This window comes from Gymnoscopelus braueri (assembly GCF_963280865.1).
Source record: "Gymnoscopelus braueri genome assembly, chromosome: 11".
Lineage (NCBI taxonomy): Eukaryota > Metazoa > Chordata > Actinopteri > Myctophiformes > Myctophidae > Gymnoscopelus > Gymnoscopelus braueri.
Window position 1 is genome coordinate 31,974,383 of NC_137613.1, and position 19,479 is coordinate 31,993,861.

The 19,479-nt window shown below is 40.1% G+C and overlaps 2 protein-coding genes across 2 annotated transcripts; both read left to right on the forward strand.

Moving 5' to 3' along the window:
* The first annotated feature begins 2,429 nt into the window (after positions 1 to 2,429).
* On the forward strand, positions 2,430 to 13,324 carry LOC308095107 (E3 ubiquitin-protein ligase znrf2-like). Its single transcript, XM_080442043.1, has 4 exons — positions 2,430 to 3,155; positions 7,782 to 7,877; positions 10,889 to 10,994; positions 11,709 to 13,324. The coding sequence occupies exons 1-4, from the start codon at positions 2,855 to 2,857 to the stop codon at positions 11,764 to 11,766; spliced, it is 561 nt and encodes a 186-aa protein (XP_080298169.1). The 5' UTR covers positions 2,430 to 2,854; the 3' UTR covers positions 11,767 to 13,324.
* Positions 13,325 to 16,511: 3,187 nt separating this feature from the next.
* Positions 16,512 to 19,208, forward strand: txnl4a (thioredoxin-like 4A). The gene is made up of 4 exons (XM_080443119.1): positions 16,512 to 16,664; positions 17,515 to 17,709; positions 17,948 to 18,051; positions 18,849 to 19,208. Exons 2-4 carry the CDS (start codon positions 17,557 to 17,559, stop codon positions 19,018 to 19,020), a joined length of 429 nt encoding a protein of 142 aa, XP_080299245.1. The 5' UTR covers positions 16,512 to 16,664; positions 17,515 to 17,556; the 3' UTR covers positions 19,021 to 19,208.
* The last annotated feature ends 271 nt before the right edge of the window (positions 19,209 to 19,479 follow it).

Here is a 19,479-nt window from a genome sequence, read left to right on the forward strand (position 1 = left end):
CTGCTACCACATGTTCGCTTCATTGAGTTTTACTGTCTTTAATTTCATCATTTGTCCGTTGACAGACACCGATCTGTAGTCGGAAGATATGCACATGATGATAAGTGATTAGGGTATGGTGAGAACAGCACTCATGACTCTTAACACCATCCATTGGGGTACACAGGCACACAACTGTCTGTCAGCCAAAATCTCCCCCTTCCTCGCTTGGGCTTTATCAATTGATTTAGATATTTCTCCTTAGCTACAGATTTGCAGAACATTTTTGCACCTCTGAACCTTGATTGCTGGTATCTTGGGGAGGAGTAGACTAAATATTAGCTGTTAGTCAACCTCTGTGTGTTTTTTTTATTTCACTTGAGTGTGCAGATGTCCCCACCCATACACATGTATGGCCCCATAGCCTTCACACTTGGTCCTGCAACAATACATGCAAGTCTCTTTCAATGGTTTAACTTTGGCCTTTTTACTTTAGCTTGGAAACTTTTGTCTTTATTTTTATTGCCTATTTGAATGTTTCTCATGCTGAGTGTTTTAATTATTTTGTCCTCCAACGTGAGTGAAATTATCCAATAAACCGTGTGAACAGAGTGTTGCACAAGTGTGTCTTTCATTGGTCTCACTGGGATAAAAAGACATTTTCAGACTTAACAGCATAACATTCTATAACTTAGTCCATTTTAATTTCCTGTTGCAGTGTTCATGAATATCAGTTCCTGACAGGAAATAAAATTGGACCCACGCTGTTCCCTAGCAACACAATTCCACGGACAAGGTCTACCCTATATACAGCGCATCTAAAGCTGCAATCCGGAACATTTGTACAAGATGTTATTTTAAACCAATCTGTACTAGAGTATGTGGATACAATATTATAACTACATGCAGTGGTTGGCCAGAGACCAGCTGTTCCAATCCCGGGTAAAGGACATGAACAGCTGGTTTACAGCTTTACTGTAGCTGTAAACCAGCGATTCTCAACCTGTGGGCCAGGGCCCACTGGTGGGCCTTGAGGATATTGCGAGTGGGCCCCCAAATAATTGGCAAAACACAATTTTAATGATGATTTAACAGTAATATTGATGTCAAACAAATTCTTTAAAACCTTGAAAAAAATGTTTGTATTGATACTGATACAGAGGAACTTGTAACATAGGAAGTATGTCATTGATTGTGTTCCAATCTGGAACACAATCAATTGATCATTTAAATTAAGCCATACATCATTTAATACAAATATTTGTCTATGAAATGTATCCAAAAATACAAATAATAAGTAAATTGCCACACCAGTGCTTCCTAAACGTTTTAGGTCAAGACCTGAAAGAGAAATTAGAGGGTTAGTTTGCCTGGGACCGTCCCAAACCAGTGAAAATAGCAGATCTACAAGCTTACAACTCGTCGCTTCGCTTTGCAGTATGAGCTTGTAGATCTGCTATTTTCACTACTTCTTAAACTTGAAAATATATATATATGGAAATTATTAGATTTATTTCATTTTATTTATGAAATACTTTTGAAAAATGTTGGAATGGTGTTTAATTGATGAAAAGTTGTGACTTATTTTGTTTAAACTTTGTTAAATCTTTTGAAATTATTATTATTTATTTATTTTATGTAAAGAAACGGGGAAAAAAGTGGATATATACTCGCGACCCATACAAATTGGTCCGCGACCCAAAAATGGGCCCCGACCCACTGGGTGGGAAACAGTGGGCTACAACAACACATACTCAAGTGCATGTACTTCGTTATACTGTTCACCACCACTGGTGAATAGTAACGCTATGTTACTTTCGAGCCGTGGCCTGCACACCCGGGGTAGTGCAGGCTGCGCAAAAAATTGTAAAAATAAAAAATACACTTTTGCTACTCACCAAAACAAAGACGGGTTTAAGATGTTGAAAGCCTACTTTCCTTAGTGGAAACCCTAGGAACCCCCCACCTCATGCCTAAAATACACTTTTTGACCTAAATGTAAAATAATTCAACTGCGCCCTCTACAGATCCGGTCAATGGAATTTTTCTATTGACAAGATCTGTAGAGGGCGCAGTGGAATAACAAAAAAACGTTTTCCTTCCGGTGAAATATTTTCTTTTCTGGCCAAAAAGTGTATTTTAGACGGGAGGTGGAGGGCTCAGAGTAGTCCCACTAAGGAAAGTAGGCTTTCAACGTTTTAAGCCGTCTTTGTTTTGGTGAGTAGCGAAAGTGTATGTTTTATTTTTTTACTAGAGACGAGAGGCTGCGGCCGCTGTGCTACCGGGGGTTTGCGGGCAACGGCTCGAAAGTAACATAGCGTTAAGGATAACTCCTTCTATAACGCTAAAGGACCAGAGCTATAGGTTTGACGTCATGGCGCCACCTGACGCTCCTCACAGGACAATCCCTGCGCGTCTCTGTCCTCCAGACAACAACCACACTGACTGAAACCACACCGAAGTACAACAACAAACTGCTACTAGACGGGCGTGTAGCTCCGTGGCAATCTTCACCGTTTGTTTTTCTTTCCGTCTGGTTAAACAAAGACTTTGAAGCAAAACGCCTCATAAGACGCCTGTAAATGTATGCTCGGTTGCGCTCTCTGCGCCGACGGTAACGCGCACTATGACAACTTTAAAACGGTTATTACACTCTATAACTTATTTTCGTTGTTATACACTCTCGTAATAGCCCATGTTTGTTTCTTTTCTGCTGCTGTTGTCGTCAGCTCCACTCCATGGGACGCGCACTAAACATCTAAACATGTGTCGTCGCCTACTGTCGTTGGTCAACTTTAAAGTTTGGTAAAAAAAAAAAAAAAAAAAAACATAAGCTGTTTTTGAGGATTTCATATTGTACAGGATATAAGTGAGCATGGGTGCAAAACAAAGCACTCCCGATTTTGACGGTCGAACCCGGGCTTATTCCAGTTCGGACCTGCCATCTGGGACCTCTGACGGGACGAATCGGATTGGATTTAGATACACCAATGGACCCGATGGACCACGGATTCGGTACACGGGAGGATCCGCTGTCACTATACCCACCAACAATAGATCAGCTTCACATGGCCTGGACCTGGACATAGAGGAGGAAGACAGAGAACTGTCTATAGGAGGGCAACGATTACTTATTGGATCCCTACCGGCTCATCTGTCCCCCCACATGCTAGGAGGTCAGAAAACTGGGAACGAATGTTCAGTGGTGGACAGTAGCCAGTGGTGTAGAGTAACTAAGTACATTTACTCAAGTACTGTACTTAAGTACAATTTGAGGTATTTTTTTACTTTACTGGAGTATTTCCAATTTTCAATACTTTTACTTCTACTCCACTACATCGCAGAGGCAAATGTTGTACTTTTACTCCACTCCAAGTATTTGAAAATTTTAGTTAGGCCTACTAGTTACTTTGCAAATATAAATTATGATATTATAAAGCATACATTAACCGCTTTAGCCCTATTTCCTACGCTATTTGAAAATAGCCGATCTACAAGCTCACAGTGAGCTGGTAGATCTGCTATTTTCAAACATTTTGTACTTTTACTTTTGGTACTTTAAGTATATTTTGATGCCAATACTTTTGTACTTTTACTCAAGTAACATTTTGAACACAGGCCTCTTACTTGTAATAGAGTATTTTAATATTGTGGTATGCTACTTTTACTTACGTAAAATATCTGAGTACTTCTTCCACCACTGACAGTAGCCTACATTTACTTGAGTAGGCTACTCTAGGCTACTTAAGTACATTGTTTGAGTATCTGTACTTTACTTGTGTATTTGTATTTGGTTATGACTTTCACTCCATATTTTTCCAAGACAATTATTAATATGGTTGTACTTTGTAATTTGTACTTTTGAATAATTAAGTACAAAGAAAGTATTTTTAAAGCATACTTTTGAATACTTTTGAGTACTTTAATCAAGTACTCCAGTACTTTAACTCAAGTATGCATCTGACTGAGTAACTTTTACTTGTAGTTGAGTAATATTTGACCAGGAGTATCTATATTTTGACCCAAGTATCCTACTGGGGTTGAGTACTTAGTCCACACTGCGAATATGACATATCAACCTAATCGACTCCTTATAATTGGTGTAAACAGTTTAGTTAAAGAAAAGGCTGTTTTGTTAATTATAACAACAAACATAATTATTGACTTTTCTTCCTCATCACCATCCCTCATTCCCCTGTCATGTAAAACTGGGGTGTTTATCACTGAGGTCGAGAAGGAAGAGAAAATATGTAGGTCATTAGATAAGAGCTTCCTTCTGGTTACCCATTGCTTGATAAACACACACAGACGCACGCCCGAACACACACACGCGCGCACACACACACTCACACACACTGGGAAGACCTCTGATATTCTGACCTCGTTTAGACTCTTTTGTTTCTCTCACTGTATGAAGACACACACACACACACACACACACACACACACACACACACACACACACACACACACACACACACACACACACACACACACACACACACACACACACACACACACACACACACTGGGAAGACCTCTGATATTCTGACCTTGTTTAGACTATTTTGTTTCTCTCACTGTATGAAGACACACACACACACACACACACACACACACACACACACACACACACACACACACACACACACACACACACACACACACACACACACACACACACACACACACACACACACACACACACACACACACACACACACACACACACACACACACACACACACACAAAACTATGTTTCTATCTGGGCTACAACTCAAACTCCTGCTGAATCACAGTAGAATAGATCATGTGCTGTTCTTTATCTAGACCCTGCAGCTGTGTTAACAGATGGTGGATGTCAGGACACCAGGGACAATTAGGCCTTAATAAATAATAGATAGATAGATAGATAGATAGATAGATAGATAGATAGAAGTCAAATATACACTATACAATGCAAAACATCAACCTGAACCAACCTGAAAAGGTTGGTTCTCAACCTTTTCAGGCTGTGACCCCCCAACATAATCATTTTTGAACTGGGGACCCCCCACCCTGATAAGGAGTTGAGGCATTACATTTAGTTTGACTCAGTTACACAGATAAATATTGTGAAAATAGCAGATCCATAAGCTCACAACGCCCCTTTTTTTGTGTTTACCCCTTTCTTATATTATTTGACAATTTGGCCAATGTTTGACCCCCCCCGACCCACCGGTTGAGAACCACTGAGATAGATAGATAGATAGATAGATAGATAGATAGATAGATAGATAGATAGATAGATAGATAGATAGATAGATAGATAGATGCAATATGAATTATTGCACTTGTATTATGTACAAATACATTTCGCAGTCCTCATATACCTGACTGCAACCTCAAACAAACAATATGGTCAGGTTTAATATGCCAAAGCGGTGTGTGAGTCGCTGTTTTACAGCACGTCTAGTCGCCTATCATTCCTCAGAGGAGGAAGTCTATTACCATTATTTAATTGTTAATTACATCACAGGTAACCTTTGCTCATTGAGATACACTTTGTCATGACTGCAAATCTGAGAGGCAGATCTGTTTGGCCTGTGTCACACGGCTGATCTATGGCACCAGCATACCAATGTCCCTGGGCTAGAATGCCTTAAAAACAGTCGAGTTTGCATTTTTTTTGCCAAACAGTGCTCAAGTAAAAAAAAAAAAATTTAAAAGGTGAAATAAAAAAGCAGCAAATGTTTCAGCCCTTGGCTATCATCAGTGCTACTGGCATGAATGTTCTCCTATAGGCACAAATATAGATATGCAAATATACGATGCTGTATATCAGTCAGCTGATGTCCCTAAATGGATGTGATGTATTTTCTTGTCCAAGCAGACAGCACTACTACTACGTCGTCCACCCATTAACAATGTCATACAAACACAATTTTGACATAATCACATATAACAAGCAAACAAGCGATTCTACAGGACTGCCAAGGCTGCTGAGTCACAAGAAAAAAATCTTATCATGTGGACAGCCTGTGACATCGGTCATCTATGTTTTCTATGACATAATATATGACAAGGTTTCAGCCTGAAAAGAGCCGGTTTGACATCAAGTATGACATTAAAGTTAAATTAATATACAAAAAAACATTACGGGCATCTGTGTCATTTTAGATTTTAGCTGTATAGTATTCAGTATATAGCACATTGGTTGGCTATTAAAAAATAGTAGATATACAAGCTCATAGCGCGTCACTTCGTGCCGTGCTATGAACTTGTACTTATCAGAAAACTCTTTATATTAGAAGACACATGTAGAATCGGCCTCAGGTCTTAATGGGTTACGGTTGTCTTCTACAGATGCACCCAAGACAACCTTTTGATGACCCAAGCATTACCACATAGTATAGTCAGATACGCCTATATACATATAGGTATTGTCGTGTAATACTAATGTAGACGGATAAGTTCTGCTACACCAAAGGTATCATTGTATCTTTTTTTTTCTTTTTTTAAATTTAGAGTAGCCAATTATTTTTTACCCCCTTTTTCTCCCCAATTTAGTCGTTATTCCAATTAATTCCTCCCCACACACATCTCTGTGTTGTCACTGCTGTTGTAACCTACTGGCTCAACCTGCCAGTGAGGAGCCCCCACCGGGAGGACGTAGGGCCTTCGTCCTACTCCTCCCGCTCAACACTCCCTGCTGACAGGTGCCGCCCCAGCCCGTAGGAGTACATGCAATGACCAATATCACCCTCCCCCGCCTGGCTTCCCTCCCCCCGAACACGAGCCAATTGTGTTCGCATAGACGCCCGACAAAGCCGGCCGGGATGCACCATGGTGGATTGGAACCCACAACCTCTGCGGTGGTGGCAGGGACTTTACCACCGCGCCACCCCAGCGCGGTATCCACCTTTTTCTAATCAACAGTGTTACTACCACTACCCTGTTAATCTTTGCTCAGCTGATAACACAGATGGGGGAACAGCAGAATGGGAGTGAGGGGAATACAGATCATATCATTACTTAATCTTATTCAATTAATTGATTCATTCAGCATGGCTTATCATAAATAGATAGAGGCTGGAGTGAGATGCATCCGCTCACTGTTATTAGAGATATTAAGCAGGGGCTCAGCGGTAACTTGTCACAGAGAGCTGTTGAGTCTCAAAGAAATTGCGGAACCATATGAATAAACTCTTTGTGTATGTCACTCCACAATGACTCAGTACATTGTATCATCATCATGATCATTATCATCGAGAAATCACAACACAAGCCCATTAAATTTCATGTTAGATCTCTAATTTAATATAATATATACATATGTACATTTATGGTGCAATTTGGTTGTCTAAGGTCAAGGTCAAATACTTAAATTAACATTGTTATACATAATTTCTGAACTACTGTATAAGACTGATTGCATTTGAAATCTTGTCTCAAGACATTTTAATTTCCTATATTTTTTTAGTTTCTATATTGATGAGGTTATGCACACATCACTGACATCAGGTTGTTTACAGAGAGTTTACTGTTTATGAGTGGACCTGTCTGAGCATGTACTGTATGTCCAACAAAACCCAAGATAGAGCTTATCAGTAGCCTATTGGCCCACATTCTCTCTCCCTGTGGAACTATGACAGATGGGAGAGATATAGCATAGTGGAGACTGAATTTACACTTAGACGCACAACTATGTCGCTCGATAAAAATAACTGATGACCGTGGCATTCAATGAAAATAACAGTAATCCGACAAAGTATGAATTAACCCTCAGCATTGTCAACCTGTTCCTTTATTCTTCTCTCAGGTTTCCACTGTCCTGTGTGCACCAAATATGTGGATTCAGATGAAATGGAGAAGCACCTGTTCGCGTGTTTCACTAAAACAAGACTCTCTTACAATAGTAAGTATAATACAATATATAGCTTGTTAACACAGTATTAAATGGAGGAGAAAAAGAGAGAGAAAGAAGAGACAAATATTCAGGGTTAAGTCTCACTTTAAACACCTTGAATAAACATACACTTCATTTTATCACCATCACCTGACTAGAATAACTGGATTTTCTCTTTACTCAACCAAAACATGTGTCAGAATATCATATGAAGGACAGAAAAACAAAAAGTGAGAATTTCTCTCAATGTCTTTCATGTCATGTGACACAGTAGCACAATCAGTTCTCCTTTGAAACCTAGTTACAGTACTTAAAGCGCTACTGGACATACAGTATGTGTGTTCTCATGTTTGGCACAGAGGGACTTCTTGCTTTTACCTAAATGGGAGTCAACAATACTGGGCTCTGGACCAATGTTTGAAATGCACATTTTATCTATGCTAAGATTCAAACCTCCAAAATTATTGGAGGTTTGACCATATTCACACGACAGCCATTTTGGTGTATGGACCTTAAGGAAAAACATTCTGACATTTGACTTATGATTTTTGAATCAAATGGATATAGCTTACAGCTGGTTCAGCTTATATACATGGATGCCAATGGTTTGTTGGGTCTTGTAGCCCCTTATGTGACCTCATCCATCACAGTAGCTTGGGATTCTTGTCACATAGCGTTGCCATCCAGCATGGGTGTGATACAATGTTTGAAAATACCCCCCTATCCACCCCTAGGATGGCAACAATCAAACTTCATTGAGCAGTGCTATGACCCTGGCCTACAGGGGTACCAGAGCACATAACAACAAAATAGGGGAGACGCAATCTAAAAAGTTAATTAGTATTTATTAAACAATCAAAACCAAATAAACAAACTAGGAATAAGCAGATGAGGTGTGGAAATCAGTATAGGGCCAGTAGAGTGAGTGTGTGTGTGTGCGTGTGCGTGTGCGTGTGCGTGTGCGTGTGCGTGTGCGTGTGTGTGTGTGTGTGTGTGTGTGTGTGTGTTAGGGCTTTCACCAACTAGTCGACTAGTCGACTAGTATAACCACTAGTCGACTTTGTTGGTACTAGTCGAATAGTTGAACAATTTTTTTTTTTTGTAATTTGTAGTAATGGCCCATCTTACTATTATTATTATCCTCCTGACTTTATTTTTTATCAAAAGAGGGTCAAAAGTATGCCCAATATAAGCCTATTATTGGGCAATGGGGATCCTTGGAGACGCTGCTGTGGTGCTGTGCTGCTGTGCCAGAAGTGCTTCCCTTAAAACGCCATAAAAATAAGGGCAGGAGGATAATAATAATAGTAATATAGTAGTAGGATGGCATTAAAACAATGCCCCCCCCCCTAAAAAAAATAATAATAATGTAATTCTTTTTTTAATGTAAATTTCGACTAGTCGACTAGTCGACTACTACTTGGTCAAATGAGTCGACTAGTAAAAATCATTAGTTGTGAATGCCCTAGTGTGTGTGTGTGTGTGTGTGTGTGTGTGTGTGTGTGTGTGTGTGTGTGTGTGTGTGTGTGTGTGTGTGTGTGTGTGTGTGTGTGTGTGTGTGTGAGTGAGAGTGTTGTATGTATTAACATAAATGTTTGAAGGAGTGCATAGTGGATGAGTGCCTAGTGGGTGAGGTGGGGTGAGGTGAGGTGGGGTGGGTGAGGTGAGTGGGTGGGTGGAGGTGAAATCAATGATCTGCCAACTTGGGAGACAGGCTTTTAAAGGGGCATGAGCACCCGGGCCCAGATGCTCACCAATTTCACTGATGGCCTTCATCACACTGCTCCCCAAGTCCTAGGAACCAATGAGAAGGGCAAAGCAAACACAACTCATAACCAACTAAACTAAGTGAAGCATCAAAGTGAAATACATATAGCCAACTACATATAATACAGGGAACCGTCACAAGCAGCCATAACTGAATGGTCTGGGAATCAGAAAGTCCCCAGTTCACCCCCGGCCTGCCCCAGTCGGTGTGTCAAGTGTCCCTGAACAAGACACTGAACTGCTAACTGCTTCCCGTGCACTATTAATAGCACCCACTGCTCCTAATAGTTAGGAAGGGTAATGCAGAATACTGTATGTGACTATGAACGATGTGTAGCCTGTGAGCAAGTTCAGGCAGATATACTCAAATGAGATATGCACGTCCTCAGGGGCTTATGTAACTGACGTGTCACTAGCAGCTGACCAATCAGGTGGTCTGTTTTAGCTGATCATTCCATTGTTGTCAAACACTTTCGCTGCTGGAATGTAGATAGATAGATAGAAACCTTTGTTATCCCACTGGGGAAATTCAGTCGCCCAGAGGCGGCACAGCAGTTAAGGTTACAGAGTTACAGGTAAAGAGTAAAGGTTCTTACACACGGGGCGATTTTTTTCATGCGAATAATACGTTTTTTTTTAAAACCTTATAAAGTCAATGCAAGCTTCCACACCAGTTTCGCGGAGCGAAAAAGGCGTCTTTTAATTATTCGGAACGAGTCTGAATTCTGCGTATATTGTATACATATACTGTTGTATACAGCAATACAAGGCAAAAAGAAAAACAAGAAGCATCAACAATGCAGAGCAATGGTATACGGACGTAAAAACAAATTAAGTGTCCATTACAGTCAGTGCTTCATAAGTGTCTCACCGTATCTTGTCATAAAACAAATAATAATAATTATCAGTGCAATGCCAATAAAAAAAAAATAGTTCATTCAGTCAGTGCAAATGCGCGAGAAAGTGAAAGTGCTCACAGTGGAAAAACAGCACAAAAACCCTAACCTCGGAATGTCATTAGAGGTCAGAGTCTTTGAAACATCAATGTGTTTCTGTGCTGAGTGTGCACCCACCACCACCATCCCAGCTCCACCTGTAAACTCTGTTTTCCCCCTGGGGGTGGTGGTTGTGATATATCTCCCAGCTCCCTTGTCTTCTAATTGTGCTGAGCAGGGAGGAATATGTAGCAGAGCCTGAATGCCAAGATCAAAATATTCATGGTCAATTGACCTGTGTGTTTTTGTCTTTCTCAGAGGACATTCTGTCCAGAGACTCTGGGGAATGTTCTATCTGTCTGGATGAACTGGAACAGGGAGACACCATTGCCAGACTGCCTTGCCTCTGCATCTACCACAAAGGGTAAAACATTTACTAACCAATGGGTAAATCTTCACCTTCACCCCAACCTGTTGTAGGGCGAAAGAATGCCATGTTGAATAAAAGATCTACAGATGGTGCATTGCTATGATGCTGCTACCGCCCGGGGATGATTCTGCTGACAGCTCAAAACCAGCCCCCAATGCTCAAAAGGACAATGTTGTGTCTCGTTTCCACGCTGAAACCAATTGTTGGACAACTGTGGACAATTGTTGTTTTAGCCCTTTTTGTCACAATGTAGTTATGCCAATTAATTCCTCCCCACACATTTCTGTGTTGCCACTACTGTTGTACCCTACTGGCCCTATAGATTCTGTGGTGATGGACAGATACTTTACCCCTGCTGCGCTACCCGAGCGCCCCATTCAAAGCATTATTGCCCCTATCCCCACTTCCAGGAGACCATCTGGTCTTTACAATAATAATAACAATAATAATTGAACCTTTAATAGGGAGATTTAGTCTCTACATTTGACCCAGCCTAAATGTTAAGAGCAAGGGGCTTCCACCTAGGGGTGCTTGCTAAGCAGTTAGGGGTTCAGTGTCTTGCTCAATGTCACTTTGACACGAAAACAGCAGGAGCTGGGGATCACTTTCAGTTTCCAGACGGCCAATCTCCCTCCTGATCCACTGACGTCCCCCTTCCCCCCAGCCAGATAAATCTTTTAAAGCATCACCTTCTCTGTTCCTTTTCAGGTGCATAGATGAGTGGTTTGAGGTGAATCGCTCATGTCCAGCACATCCCACAGACTAGAGGCTGCTGCATACAGGATCTACTGTATGTCACTACAGTCTCCGGTAGACCCAGACCTCATCTCCACATTGTCTGTGCCAGCCCAGCATCAAAAGGTTTCTCAGGGACTAATTGTCTGCACATTTATCTGGATCACCTCATGGAAGAGCAAAGGGAGTATGGGGCTATTGTACTCGTGGAATGTCTTCCGGGGACCAATTTCTTTTCTACCTACAGTAGCTACAACATGTTCATCCAGCTACTTGGTGGAGTGAGTTTGTTTTTTAACGAGAAAGGTGCACTCAACAGACCGCAAATCTGCACCAGGGGGCAGGCCCTAAAAATAATAGCAATGTAGGCAGTTAAATGTCTACCTAGAGCCATGAAAAAGTAGTGCAGCATGTGTTGTACATTGTCTCTACAGTCTTCCTCCCTCTCTCTCATATACATTTATTGTCTACCTCTCTCCATCTGCTTTGCCGATCATCGGCACCCTAAACTCTGTAAAAGTAGCTAAAGACTGAGTTAAGAAAGCTCGGAGTGAATTGAATGTACATAGACATTACTCATAATTGGGGGGTTTTGGGGTACGTTGTCACGTTGATGAATGTATATTTTGTTATTATTCTAATGTCAGCTTGCACCAGTGCACTTGTATGTTTGCGATTGGTTATGGTACATCCCATAAAACAGATGGACAGGAGCATTGTTGGCTAGTAAGTAAATATATTTGAGAATTGAGGTCCCTTGGCCTGCTGGCAGTGTGCACAAGAAATATGATGCTGATTGATTGGCCAGGACAGGCGACTGCATGATCTCCTGGTGGAGAAACAAAATAATGTACTTGACACTCTACCTGCTGGCCCAAGATGGGATAGCACAACCTGGAGAGTCAACCAGAACGGCTTCACTGATCACTGTGTGTTCAGTTTTTAGCAGAGGACTATAACACAGAACTATAAGGTTGAAGTTCTTGTATGAAGAATTTACAGATTTCATCTGCATAATGGCGCACAATGTAAATAACCACGAAAACTTAGCGCCCTGCGTACTCTGCAACAGCTGTTTTAAAGTAGGATTTGCACACTTATCTCTGAACAGTGTATCCAACAGTATGGATCTTCAACAGATCAATACACAATCAGGCACACAACACCAATCATGTATTGATGGGCCTGCTGAGCCTCCTGCTCCCCACTTTGTTTTAGTCTTTCCAGTGAGCAAGGTGGAAAAATAGACCAAGAGAATAAGATGGTTTAAAGGAATGACTGCTGGACCAAGCCAAAATACAAATTGTCCACCTCAGTGTAAAACCAAAGTAGTACTAAATTAATTAAAATAAACTTCATAAACTCTTATTTAAAAGAAACAACATAATAATATAAAATAAATGACTTTATGTCTCAAACCACAGTCACGTGATCCTATAGTTTAGTTGAATAAATTGATTTAGACTACGACTTGTCTAATTACCATTCAGTGCCATACTATGCTGCTATGTAACAGCTGTAATGTTTTCCTGTAACCTTTCTTTCATTGTATTCTCTCTTTGTACTGTACTAAAGTGCCCAAAATAAACATTGCAGTCTGTCTGTCTGTCTGTCTGTTTGTTTCCATTGGGGTCCTGTGTATTCAATTCATCGAAACATTTAATGAATTGAATGAAACAATAATATACAATACTATGCAAAAACATAATATAAACGAGTAGTAATCAAAAATAAATATATGTACAGTAAACAGTTTGGGGGGCATTTCACTTTTTACAGGGGCCAGTTCCAAATTACAGCCACCTGTAAGTGCTCTTTTGAAGGAGAGTAAGGATTTTTTATGACTGTAGGTACTAGGTAGGGCATTCCACATTTTGGTGGCATAGTAGTAGAACCAATTTAACCCCTTGTTTGAGCCAAATCTAGGTTGAACGTGATTTGTGGAGCTCCCTCTGGTGTTGCGTTTGTGGACGTCTTTACATTTTTTTAAGTAGTTTCACAGCTACATGGGTGTCTTTGTGGTGTAGTGTATCTTGTAGACCAGGCCCATTGCAAGTTGCTGTACTCTGTCCTCTACCCTGAGCCATCCCACCCTCGTAAAATGAGCAGTGGTTAAATGAGTTGTAGGTGTGAGGCCAAGCAGTGGCCTGACCAGTTTGTTTTTGTTTTGGGGGCTATTCTCAACTTAGTAGGTTTTTGTTATTTTACATATCTGCCCCTCAGATATGTTTCAATATTTGTGCATAGCCAGTGGACATCATATGATCACATAACAAGAACAAAATGTCCCAGAAAAGGAAAAGAGCTCTGATTAGACAATTGGAACAGGAATTGGATCTGTGGTGTGTGCTGTAATGGAAAAAAAGAGAACAGAGATGAAGGGCCAGGACCGGACCAGAGGCCCCACAGGAAGAAACAAAAGATCTTGGTGACAAATTCAATGTTTCCGTCTCTCAAGTCAAGTGCTGCTAGCCACCCACGAATGCAAATTAAAATCCTTGAATTCACCATCCGTTGTAGAGAATTCCAGGTATTAGTGGGCAGAGAGGTGGACATTGCACAACTATGAAAGTATAGTCGATTCAATGAGCGGAAATTAGGGGAGAACAGACAAAAGACCCTATGCTATGGGGAAAGTCAAGCTGAAATGAGAAACAGCACACCAAATGAAAAAGTATGTCAGTCAGATTAAAATGAAAGCTTTGCTCAGAGAAAGGAATAAACAGCACATTAGAAAGATGTGGTATTGCATTGTGAAAATAGTACCAGGATATGTGTTATCTGAGGACTCTCGGTTGATTAGAGTTAATCTATATTGGCCTGATATGCAACGAGATGTTGAACACTTTGTAATGAAAGAATGTGTGTCTCCAGATAAGAAACCTAAACAGACCAACTCAATGACCAATGTCTCTCTAGCATCAGAACTAATCGCTCTTTTGAGTTACAGTGGTCTCAGTCAACTTCCATCACCTGGTCCAGAGAAGACTAAAAGTGACTATGAGTAATACTAGTCACAATCATTATAGTTGGGAATTTCTTTGTCACCTTTTTTAGGATCTTAAGAACTGGGTGGTGTTAAATGCTCTTTTATGAATCAATATCACCCACAAAGGACAGTTGGAAATATTCAACAGGACCTTAACCACTTAAATCCTATATACGTCATTGAGCAGGGTCTCCCACGGGTCTGTTCTTGGCCCTCTCCTTTTTTACAGCTACACACCAAATTGCTTTGTCAAAAATACCTACAGCTCACGTGTTGTGAGCTGTAGATCTGCTATTTTTGCCAAATGTTCGCCAATTGACATGCCCAGAATAAGGAGGGTTCATGTGGTTAAAGCATAAAACCGACTGGGAAAGCCGTCTCTACAAGGTTCTGCATGTACATATAACTCGGCAGGCAACCGAGGTTGTTGATCGTCCTGTTTGGCACACGAGCTGCAGGCCAGCGAGTCACCTACAAAGACTTTGTGAACAAATGGAAGGAAAGGATGACAGAGGCATACCGGATTGCATCTAGGTCAGCTTAAATGTCTGTGTGAACACAATATGACAAAATCTATGAAGCAGGCTGGAGCCAAGTCTGGGCAAGATCCTCAATACAGATGCTACAGGGCTTCAACAATATCTTCTGCAGAAAAAGGTATGGCTTTAAGATTTTGTTCTGTATGAAAGTCATGGCATTAATGATTTAACTTGGGACTGGCGAACCATGCATAGACTTGCTCCAAGTCTATTGTTTGATTGATTGATTGAATACTTTATTAGCAGTTTGCAAAAAAAGCACAGGAAAGTACAGTTCCATACAAGATCTGCTAAGACGATTTTAAACCCAAGAAAGCCTATGGCTTGTTTCCATTGAGGTCCTCTGTACTCAATTCATCGAAACATTTAATGACAGACAAATATACACTACTATGCAAAACATCACATGAACAGAACACAAAAACAAAAATATGTACAGTAATATTGCACATAAAGGCCTTTAAGTGTCCTGGAAACACTTATTTCTATTGGTTCAAGCCTTTGAATGTGTTTTCATGTCTTATGTAGAGCAGTTAGAATTGTCTGTGTGTGTGAACTGTGCTATCTAAATAAACTTGCCTTGCCCTGTCACATGAACTTTGTAAAATAAACGGGTCTAGTTGAAAGAGTTTGTGCCCCAGCTAATATTGCCACAGCAGACTCCCATTCACTCCATCATCTCCACCTTCTCTTCCTCAATGGCCTCGTCTCCCACTCTTGCAGAGTCTCCTCCTTCTCCACCTTTCTTGTACATATTTCTTATACCAGTTTCATACCAGTAACATGTAAGCTGATTGTATGACGTTCTGTATAGTAGTGTATATCTGTCTGTCTCTTATGAATGTCATCATGATTTGTGTGCGTGGGAACTCATTTTATAGCCTGGTAAACCCTCCCTCCGGAAATCTCATTTCCATTTGATCACTTCTGGAATCAAATGGAAATGAGATTTCCGGAGGGAGGGTTTACCAGGCTACTCATTTTAAACAAGCTTAGTGCTTTATGAGTTATCCAGTTTAGTAGACCTTGTATTGTGAATTGTACTTACATGTACTGTTGTTCTCATGTCTTACTAAATAAAGTACATCAATCAATCAATCAAACATGTACTGTTTCTCATGTCTTACTAAATAAAGTACATCAATCACTCCAGTCCAGTTGGTGGCAGTAACGCGCCTATAAGGAAGTCACCAATAATACGTAACAAAGTAGAGTTACGTCGTTTACGCAATGTTACGCTTGCTGTCGCACACAATCCACAACACAGGCAACGAACAACACACGTTCACTAGCTGGCGTCCACTATTTGTATATTTCGAATGAACTAGCAGCATTTTTACCTAATTGCTTAGCTTACGTAGTTACTCATTTCCTGTATCCAACGTTAGTTACTCATCTGGGGTAAGTGTTTTAATAAATATTACTAAATGTACGTACGTTTCCGTCTCCAGAATGTGCTTAGCTATAAGAATCTAAGCTAAGAATCAAAAAGGTTTATTTGTCACCGATTGATTGAATACTTTTGTAAGTTTTTTTTTAAAGCACATAGGTACAGATTTATACAAAAGGATGCTAGAAGGATAAACCCTAGAAAGCCTATGGCCGCGTTACAGACCCAGCACTCTGCTCACAGCTGACCACAACAAACAACATTAGCAGCTAAGCTAACTGTCTGCTAACCCTAAAGAAAGGAATTGTGACTCATTAATTACAAACAACCTCTATAATCAACAGTGGTGGAAAGTAACTAAGTACTGTACTTACGTACAATTTTGAGGTATTTGTACTTGAGTATTTCCAATTTCAAGTACTTTTACTACTGGTGATTTAACGTCGTTTAATTTCAATCAATTCAATCAGATGGGACTTTTCTGTTTGGATGAATGGGCTGTCAAGGGTTGGTGTTGCAACTCTAGATGCCAGATAGCATTATAGCATCTGAGTTGCTTGCGGCTAAGGAGTACCTAGTATTTTATACTAAAGCAGCAGTAGTCACATAAACATGACTAATGTGGAAGATACCTTTGTATCTATACATTACATATTGCTAACTCCAAGGGTGTTCAAATGTAATCAATATTTGTACACTCTGAGTTAAATTGAACTGTAATTATTGAATTCTCCATTACGGTATGTATACGTTTAGTAGAGGAGATAGATGGCTGGTAACATTAATGGTATGCATAATGTGAAGCTCTCAGACTCTGACAGAAACCTGTGCTTCCTGGTTATCGTGTGTGAATACACACAGTGTTTGTTTCAGTGTGTGAGCGGACAGTACCAGGAGATCAACATGTCGTACATGCTCTCACATCTCCACAACGGCTGGCAGGTGGACCAGGCCATTCTGTCCGAGGAGGACAGAGTCTTGGTCATCCGCTTTGGTCATGACTGGGACCCAACCTGTATGAAGATGGATGAAGTTCTCTTTAGCATAGCTGAAAAGGTTTGCTTAAGCTATCTATCCATACATCCTCCCACCCATCCACTCACTGACTCACTCTGTCTGGTAACACACACACACGTATTGCAAAATAATCATCCAAGACTATTTGTAACTGTCAACATATATTAAATATTCAGTTGACATTATTGCCAGCTTGCTAATTTGTGTTAATTCTAATTCTGTTTTGAGCACATGAACAGTATACTGACTTCAGTTTACTGTACAATCATTCTGCCAGGTGAAGAACTTTGCAGTCATGTACCTGGTGGACATCACAGAAGTGCCTGACTTCAACAAGATGTACGAGTTGTATGACCCCTGCACTGTCATGTTCTTTTTCAGGTAAAGTACTAAACAGTTTTGACTCCATTATAAAGTAGTCTGAATGTCATTTCAATGTACGTGATTTTCTTAATTGAAGTTAGATTTTAGCAAGCAAGTTAAAGGTGTCACTCGAGGAATTACAACTTAAACCTTAGTATTCCTATTCTGGGGGGAACATTTCACCGAAAATAGCAGATCTGCAAGCTTGCAATACGTGCAGGGAAAAAGAGCGGACCAAGTACAAATCCAACTCCAGTCAACTAAAATATAACCAAGTAGTGTTTAAGTGGTTAACATTTTTTAAGGTGGTCTACAATGTACCATTTTTCATGTTTCTGATATGTGCATTTTCCCAAATTAATGTGTTCTAAATGAATTGGCCAATTAATCAAATCAAGGCTCCTTGCAGCATGATTGATTATTATCTTTGTAGAGGCCAACACTTTATGGTAAATGCTTCTCGAAAGCCAGTCACAAGTGTGTGTGTGTGTGTGTGTGTGTGTAACCAGGAAATAACCAGCTTGTGAAAGTTACTGAAATCTCATACATCGTCTTTATTATTGCAAAGTAGTTACAAACCTGTCTAGTTAGTAGACAAACCCACCGCAAACTGGGCTGGCTGTTTTCTTGTTGACAAATGGAAAATGTCATTGATAAATACTTGACTTGTTGTTAGTTTCGCCAGGGAAAAACATTATGAACCATATACAAACTGGGGTCTTATCTGTATGAGGGAATGAAAGAGGAAATCATGGAGAGAGTGAAACTAGCTAAACATGAAATCACTAATGCTGAATGTTTTTGTTGTTTTCCAGGAACAAGCACATCATGATTGATCTGGGTACTGGCAACAACAACAAGATCAACTGGACCATGGAGGACAAACAGGAGATGATAAACATTGTTGAAACTGTGTACAGAGGTGCAAGAAAAGGAAGAGGTCTCGTTGTATCCCCTAAGGATTACTCTACTAAATACAGATATTGATGTGGTTTCCCCCTCTTTTTGTGGAGTCCAGTTGTTTCCTGATGTTTTGGACAAAGACTACAAGTTGCAGAAGACAGACATTTTGTTTTTTTCTTTACTTTACTTGTTTTCAAGCCTTGCTTGTCACCGCCAGTCATATGGGACAATATTGTATTTTAATTTTATGAATAAACATTATGGTCATGTGATCTTGATATTTTAATTAAATATACTGTGTTATTAGGTTTATTATAGGTTAATAATTAATTATTCATTTTAGATACATCAATTTTGTCTGGGAAACGGTCAAATCCAGTCTGTGTACAATTCTGTAACATGTAGTTAAAAGCTAGGAAGGGTGTCTCATGCCATTGAAAAAACATGAATGGCACTGACCAGAAAATATCAAACCGGTTATTTCTTTCTGAATCTAGGTGTTTGATGGAACAGCCAATCCAATGGTATAAATTATATCATTAA